This window comes from Amia ocellicauda, chromosome 11, assembly GCF_036373705.1.
Source record: "Amia ocellicauda isolate fAmiCal2 chromosome 11, fAmiCal2.hap1, whole genome shotgun sequence".
NCBI classification, from domain to species: domain Eukaryota; kingdom Metazoa; phylum Chordata; class Actinopteri; order Amiiformes; family Amiidae; genus Amia; species Amia ocellicauda.
The window spans coordinates 13,768,166-13,777,182 of NC_089860.1; the positions used below are offsets into that span (position 1 = coordinate 13,768,166).

Consider the following 9,017-nt stretch of genomic DNA (forward strand, 5'->3'; position numbering starts at 1 on the left):
ATCCATGTTAACACAAGTTATACTATTACTGTTGGAAACTGCAAAATAACCTCCGAAACGACTACCCCTTGGCGCTTCAACTCCTTATGACCATTACAGGTTGTGCAGAGACCAAGCTTATACTTACTTGCCCCGGAACTGGCATGGTTGTTCTGTTCTGGTGACTTTAAATGCATCTATGACTATCATAACCCAGTCTCCTCACTCCCCTGAAGCATCCCAGACCCATTCTGTCCATAGGACAAAAAGGGAGCAGAAACCCCAAGAGGTTCCTATTGAATTCCACCGATTCACTGTAGGCATGACATTTGGGGCAGGCACTTCCCCTGGTACAGTGCAGTTAACAGAATAGAATTAATGAACACCATGTATCTGGCGACTGGGCCAGATGGAACATGTTCTCATGGCTGAAATCTCTCTTTGGTTCACAAGGTGCTTGGACTGTACATTTTCCTTTTTATGGGAAATAGGAGATAGTTGTCACGTGACAAAAGAAAATAGAAATAATTTTGTGCTTCTGTGCTTTGTGTGCTATGACCCTGGAGGTTTCTATCAAGTAACTATTAATTTGCCTGCATTATTTCCAATTAATTATAATTATAATAAGTATTATTTATGAGTAATACTTGTAATAATAGTGATGAGATGGATAGGCGTATTTTGGAATGCCAATTAAATCACTGTCATAGTTATTTCGATGACCAATCAGACACTGTTTGTAAAATGTCAAACCCCTTGAGAGTATGTCACAGAATGGATACATAAGCTTTGTACTTCCTTGAAAAGTTTGGAAAAACAGCATTATACTTGATTAATATTTTCTGTTGCTGTTTTTTTCCCCATGCACGTAACAAATTCTGATTAGAACTGCCGACTGCCGGTTCCAGCAGGTGAACGAGTAAAATCCATGAACCCAGAATGTTGATCGCAATCTTATTTCAAATAAAACTATTTGTGAAATAAAAGAATCACAGTTGGGAATCCCAGATTCTTATGAACTGCTGTGGGATATGAATAGTGAGGGGATGTTAAAATTTTGTATTTTTAAAATATTAACATCAGCACAAATTACATCTGCATATTATTTACAGGTAGATTGTGATGTATATCAAGCTAATCAACCAGTACTAGCAATGGCTTAAGGGTTCACATGTTTCACAGGTTGTGGGATATTATTCACTATGTTAGATTACCCATATTCTCTTTTTATACAACCCAATATAGGCTTTCTGACAAACACTTTTTACAGTACTCAATATACTAAATCGTCTTGTTTTATTAACAAGAAGTAGGAGGGGGGTATACTATGCTACTTTGCTATTGGACTAACAGTATGTAACAATCATGTTGATATGAAATAAATGGACATTTATATCAAATAATGCAATGTACAAAATAATCAGGGACAAAGTTTTATTGCATTAGGCTTTACATATTAGCAGTCAAATTCATTATTCATAAAACAAGGCAAACAGTGCCACTGGATTTAATCAGATTACATTAGTGTATTTGTATAAATCTCAGAAGACAAAGCACAAAAGAAAAGGAAACTTCAAAATAAATCCTCCAAATTAAGAGAGGATCTGAATTTAGGGTGAATAAAATCAAATTAAAAATTGTTATTTCCCACAAAGGGATACATTAAAGATGTAAAAAATGTTGGACAATGTTCTTGAAGTAGAACACATTGTTGGAAATTAGTTATAAGTATATTTGTAGGTGCAATTTAAAAACCTGAGCATATTTCCTACCCTGTTTAAGGAAAGTATGAAATAATTTTGATTGTAAGAAATGGAAACACTTATTATCCAGCAGTATGATGTTCAAAATGTGAGTGGGTATGTACTGACTAGTAAGGAAATTGTACAGCAAACCAAGTTCAAGTGAAACATTTGGCAAGTTACACTTTAATGTACTCTTTGTTTTCACAAATTACAACAATATTTAAAATAAAATATTTTGAACTGTGAAACTCAGTTTACTTTACAGGCAAGTCAGGCTAAAACTGAACAATCCTCAGAATGCTGTAGGTCATTTACTTAAAACTCATGTACAACCAATTTACAGTATATACATTCAGTGCTCAACGATAAGCAAATCAAAAATACTTAACTGTATGGTACCATTGTAATCCAACATTAACCCCATTTCTATAGTCATTTTAGAACTAAGTTAATATATAAAAATTATTAATTTACTAATTAAAAGCTGCTACATTCAAGTAATAAAAAATAAAAAGTTTTAAAACATAGCCTAAGTGAATACAAAATAAACCCAAAACGGCATCCCAAGCAACATCTCAATGTACCATTAAAGTATTTCACCAAGTCGAAAATCATTAGGTCATGGAATGAAGGAGAAAAGTGGCCACCACCACATATCACAGCAGTGCATTATGGGTACACAGGTGCCCAGAGAACAGGGGCTCCAGTGTACAGTTCAAACACGATCAGCAGCATTTGGTCCTGGAGCACAGAGTGCAGAACGTAAAAGACAAGCTGACTCATGGCTGAAATTGTCTCAGATTGTGGGTCCATCTAGGCAAGGAACAAGTGCTAGCTAATATCTAGTTTGCAGGGGGTACATTTGCATTTTCAAAAACAAGGCGACTATTTACTGACAAAACCACACACGCTAGACATAAGAACTCAATTAGTTGATTAGTGGGAGGCAGATGTATAAAAGTGGGGTTTGCTACGACCCTTCACACAGAGGTTTACGACTGCACAAACCTCCATACCTGCAGACTCTGTTGGCGGTATGAGATATTGTGGTGGCCACTTATCTGCAAGAGAGCGGCATTGTAAGGACCAACACTTAATTATGAGCGTTCAATACACAAAATTAAGTATTTAACTGCAAGTGCACCAGAATGTAATTTTTGGCCTCTGGGCTGCAGTCCTCAAAAAATGTATTCCAGTTGAGCTCTTGATCACTTGAGTGAGCAAAATACTTGCTTGATTGATCTAAACTAACATTTTAATCGTTTAGTGATTTAAAGATACAAAAAAAAAAAAATCTTTCTGGTCGGTGGATGTCAAGGAATGGTTTTTGCTACCACATTGCCTGTAACATTAGTTAGAATGAAGAGACAGTGTCACTTTAAGGCAGCCGAGTTCCTTCCCATTGATTCCAAGAACTCCCTTAATTCTGTAGTTCCCGTTTGTCAGCCAGTAGGGCAGGTCCACGTTAGGCAAGTAGAAATCTGTCTCAGGCAACGTGTAATCTCCCTGCGAAGAGACAACAAATTAGTCATATCAAGACATGCTATCCCAACTTATGCAACATTGTGTCTAATTTCAAAACTCAAAACTACAGGTTGAGAACAGTTCCAGTGAAGTTCCTGGTTGAGATTCAGGAACTATGGACTTTAAAAAAAAAAAAAAAAGGGTTCACTTCCCTATAGATTTATTTTGATTATGATTTAATGTCTGAAATTCATAAACAGTATACACTACCAGAAAGTCTACACCCCCTTTCAAAATGTTCTTCTTTTGTTGCCTTAATTAAAATGCAATATGAGGTTGTTGTTTTTTTCATTTATCTATGCATTCTATGCCACAACTTCCAAGTGGAAAAATACTGTAGAAAAATGTATTGAAAATAAAAAGTAAAATAGCTTGGTTAGATAAGTGTTCCTTGTAATAGCAATCCTAAATTAGCTCAGGTGTAACCAACCCCCTTCAAAATCACACACCAAGTTAAGTGGCCTCCATCTGTATTAAACTGTAGTGGTTCATATGATTTCAGGATAAATTCAGCAGTTCCCGTAGGATCCCTCTGCAGGGTCATGCATTTCAAAGCAAAGACTCAAGCATGAGCACCAAGGAGCTTTCATTAGAAATCTGGGACTAAGTTGTTGAAAGGCACGAATCAGTGGATGGGTATTCAAAAAATATACCCATATTCATATGCCTTGAATATCCTTTGCAGCACGGTCAAGACGTTTATTGACCAAGACTGGTTAAAGTGTGCATGTGACAATGTCCCAAGCACTCCATAAATCTGTCCTGTATGGTACTCAATAAAGCGCACCATGAATCCTATTTGAAGTATGCACAAAAACACTCAGGAGATTCTGTAGCCATGTGGCAAAAAGATCTGAGGTCTTACGAAACTAAAATGCAGAAGCTGGAGAGCTTCTGAAGAGATTGAACAGTTTTATAAAGTAGAATGGTCAAATATTGCCAAATGTAGGTCTGCAAATTTGATAGACACCTATCCCAACTAACATTTCATACTATATGAATAATGCATACTATGAGACCTACACCTTTCTGGATGCTATTAAAAGGAGAGGGGGATATATAAGGCAATGTGGCATAATTGTTATGTCAGTGCCCTGTCTGCAGGACTCACAGCCTTGAAGGGACAGTGGCAGGGAATGCCATAGGTGTGCAGGGGCTCGGGGCAGTCCTGTCCAGGGGGAATCGCTGTGTCCAGAAGAAGGCAGGCATCTGCATAGTCACAGCTCCCAATGTTATCCATACAGGGCACCTTTACCCAGAAGCCAGCCACCTCTTTTTCAAGGGTCAGGTTGACCTGCGGGTGAAAAAAAACACAAGAAGGTAATACAAAACAAAATGTGACCGAAAAAGCTTTTTCCAACACACTGGCGTGACTTAATTGCATTGAAGCTGTCCTTTATTATAATCAACACATACCCTTATTTAAACCATATTCCTGTCACATTTACTCCAGTAAGCAGTGCTACCCATTCAAAAGAAATGTAATACAAGTTAAAAGGAATTGTAGATATTAAACTTAGTAAATAAAAGTACTTCAAAACAAGTATAATGCACTGTAGTAACCTTCTTGTTTAGTCAATACACTTTCAACTTCTGCCTAAGCACAAATTTCAAGCCAAATGCCAAATAAGGAATGTAACATGATGTGGGCATGACCTAAGTGTTCACATGGTGGAAAAATACATTTCTCTAACTTGCATTGATATTTGTTACTTAACCTCAAGGCACAATGTGATGCTTAGTTCTCCCATTTTGATTTTCTGCTTAGAGAACCAGATAAGCAAATAGTCTGTACTATAGTAGTCTTTCACAGAAAAAAGCACTGTGCCCACAATAACGTGAAAAATAAATGTGTAATTTCTGAAACCTGACAATGTTAGCCATAGCAAAAGTGTTAGTCAAGACATGACAATACAATGTACAACCACCTACAACACAAATCATTTAACAACATTTGGTTTGAAATTAGAAAATAGCATAGGCCTACATAAAAAAAGTCATGTCTGCAAGAAATAATGCAGATAATGAATGAAACAGTCCTGTTTTGATGGACAGAGAAATGTGATGTAACTTGTCATGAAAACCTACAAATATATTTAATAATTTCATAAAATCTATTTCATTAAGTCATCGGACTATTTTTCATGTAAAAAGAATTTTGACAATTGATTATCTACAGCCTTGAAGGCTTGGTTAATTCAGATAGAAAATAAATTGACACATATCTGATGTTCTGGAATAGGGACATTAAACAGAGGTTAAGGAAAAAAAAAAAAAAAAAAACTTCATGTGAGTTTAGATGTATATCTCACTTCAAAACCACAGGCTGAGCCCTGCTAAACAGCCACCCATGTACTATTTCAGCAACACTAAAATAAAAGTTCTTTGATGTGTCAAACACATGATCCTTCAGAGAATATCACAGGATGAAAAGACAATTACCCTTAAGATAGTTAAAAGTTTCAGTACTTATACTAGTTCTTTTGTAAAAATCTAAATAATACAAATACTGGTCTAGATAGAACTGTGAAATCCTTATCCGACCCTAGTGCTGTGTAAAATCAGCTGAGAGAATGTTGCAACACAGAAGTACAGAAGTTCCTCAATTAACAGGAAATGTTGAACTGTAATGTTGGTGATATTAGGTTTTCCATTATCTCAAGAGTTTTACAAGGCTGTCTGTCTTTTTTTCTCTTTCTCTCTCATATGTCTATATATATATACATACATACATACACACACACACTTATTTAGTCTAACTTGACACTTGCAACTGTATGCCACTTTTACCGCTTTGGAATTTGCACACACTACACTAAAGCATAAGCATTTCTGTATAAGGACTTTGTTACCTTGCAACAAAAACAATTAATTTATGAAAGTTATAAAATGTCAGCATTCTTCCTCAATGACTTTTGTATGCCATCTGACATTCTAGTTTTGGATGTTTAAATGAATTTATGATTTGATTGACAGTTCAGTTGTGACTGTGTGTGTGTGTGTGTGTGTGTGTGTGGGGGGGGGGGGTTCAAGGTTTACTACAATTTAATGATTTGCAATGAACCTATACAAAACAATTATTAATCTTTTGCGAGTGCAGGCTGTTTTCAATTGTCATTTCTCACCTTCAAGTGACATTATTCTAATCCACTGCCGCAGAGGTGAAGAGAAAGTATTGCTTTTATTCAGTATTATGAAGTGGCTGTCAAACTTTAGATTTCGAAAAGTACATACTGTCTGTACATTCAAACTGATAGCTGCTTAGCAACAGCATGAATACATACATACATACACTATTCACTTTTCAGGCCTTTACATGTTTTGCAGCTATTAGAGGTTTAATGAATTGATTGTTTTCTCCAGTGCTCAATAACTTAAGTTAAGGGTGAAGGTGAACACTTATCAGATCTCTTCATTACACAGTGACAAAGCACGCTTGAGCTCATAAACAGTTCCTTTTCTTACAATTCCTGGAAAACTAAACCAAAAATAATATTAGGAATCACAGATTAGGCACGTGTTTTGCATATGCACTTTACAATATCAATCTCACTCAATTAGTCACCAATACTGCTGCGTGTTGTAATAAAAGAGTGCCAGTAGTCCTGCTCCCACCAGATAACGTTGTGTGCACACATTGTAAAAGCAATCATACAAAACGTGCATATGTATAAATCACACAAAACCCCTACAATGCCTGGGTGTGATCTGAGAGCTCCAGACAAAACGACCTTTCCGAACCGAGACGTTCTAGAACCGGTAATTCTAGTAGAGGCGTGTTTTTTGTGTTGTTTGTAGAATAACACACAATGGCTCTTGCAAATTCATTATATTTTCAGCACCTGCTGGTATCTGCTCCTTTTATTATGGTGCATGAAGTAGAGCTGCCTTACAATATGAGATCCGTGATCATAATGTGTCGGTGTGCTGTCGGTCACCGATTGGTAGTATTGAGAACACATTTCTAATCAAGACCTTAATTGACATAAGTGTGTTTTAATTGCCACATACTCACCGCCAGCGGCGATGTGAAGGCCACAGTAGTAGAGCCGGCTGCACTGGCTTTCAGGTCCCCGGGGATGGTTATAGGGTCTGGGGACAGAGCCAGACTCTTCAGCACGGCCGGCTGTCCAGCTCCATCGCAGTTCTCCCAGGAGAAGCCGAGGATCTACAACATGTGGATAGTTACATCTGCTCTCATGTGCTTGGCAGGTGATCCGTTTCATACATGACACCAATCCCACTCCCATGCTGTCGCAGGTAACAATGTGACGCCGCAGCGACGTTGTTTACAGGTTGCGGAAACGTCGTGTGTCACTTGGTTAACCGTATTAACGTTACGAGACCTCGTCCAATTAGGGGGGTGGGAAAAACAAAACAAAAAACCTATACATCTCAATCCAACACATGAAACCAAGCGATTCACCACGCAATGTACTTTCAATAAGATCAGGCTGTCTTACCATAGTAGATCTGGAAGCGTATCTGTTCACGACGATTTCACATCCTCCCGGTTGCAGGAAAAGGCACACCGCGCACAGGGATATCGCAATGGCCGGCGCCGTATTCATTGTGGATACTGTGGACAGTGTTGCGGCGCAGGAGTGAAGGCGCTGCGCTACAGCGACGCAAAACTGCGCAGATCTCTTAGTGCGGCGGCGCCAGGCATTGGGACTCGCTGTTATTGTTGCAGTTGTGGTTATTTTTTTTATTTTTTTTGAAGAGGAAGTGGCTTTGTTGTGAAACGCAAGGGTTGCTCATTTCTTCTCTCTCTTTCTTTCTTTCTCTCCCTCTCTTTTTAAACGCATGACTGACTATTAGAGAGACCTCTAAAGGATGGAGGACTATATAGGAATGTGGTTTATTATGGGCGCGCTGGTGGCCAGTCTTCCCCAGTACAGCGAGACACCTGGATTGCTGCAAACTTCAAAACCACATGTTTTTTTTTTTCTTATCGTAACAGTTAAAATCGTCACTGGTGTGATGTTTTTTTTAATATTATTATTATTATTATTATTATTTTTTACCTCGGATGTCTGCATTATGTAGTTATATTATTATTAGACACTACAAGTTCGGTGTACTTTAGGCGTATATATATAACCGAAGCAATTCCTTTCCTTAAAGTTCAAACGCTGGCATTAAGGCATTAAGCTGTGGTTTTGGATTTCAATCCTGATGTTCACTGCTCCACAGAAATTAAAATCTGTCTACACTTTTTGTATGGCTTTTCCAGAAATGTGCCAATAAGGCCAGCTGCCGCACGGTGGCATGCGTGTGTGATGAAGTGTTTTAACATCTAAAAAATGCTGCTACGTCATCTAGGATACACTATTAAAACAAATGCATGTTTTTTTTGGTCACCTTATCTTCCTATATAGCTTAGATATCTTTCATTTACTGTCACAGTTGGTAAAACTGGTTTATTATTTCCACCTTCTAGAGTTTCCCACCTTTTTAATTTCCTTATTTTTTTTCAGAACAGCTTCAGCTGCCCTTTGTTACATTCCTTTAAACATTGGCGTAATTTTAAAATTCATTTTCATAATATCTGTCAATAAATAAGATTTCTACTCCTGGAAAATGTTCTTCCTAATCACTGATGTGTCTAAACTCTTCCACCTTATGTAGTGTTTTTTTTTCAAAATGTGACAGTTAATCCTCTCATTTCATTCATATTAAATTTTAAAGTAACTCATTGAAACCCATATGTGAAGGATTACCAAGACAGTTTTTAGTAGCAGTAGTAATGATAATGAAATGGGACCC

General features: G+C 37.4%; 1 protein-coding gene across 1 annotated transcript; it reads right to left on the reverse strand.

The window, feature by feature from the left end:
- Nucleotides 1-1,399: 1,399 nt before the first annotated feature.
- Nucleotides 1,400-8,025, reverse strand: gm2a (ganglioside GM2 activator). Its single transcript, XM_066716619.1, has 4 exons — nt 7,712-8,025; nt 7,264-7,416; nt 4,360-4,542; nt 1,400-3,230 (listed from the first exon to the last, which is right to left on the reverse strand). The coding sequence occupies exons 1-4, from the start codon at nt 7,817-7,819 to the stop codon at nt 3,075-3,077; spliced, it is 600 nt and encodes a 199-aa protein (XP_066572716.1). The 5' UTR covers nt 7,820-8,025; the 3' UTR covers nt 1,400-3,074.
- Between the last annotated feature and the right edge of the window lie 992 nt (nt 8,026-9,017).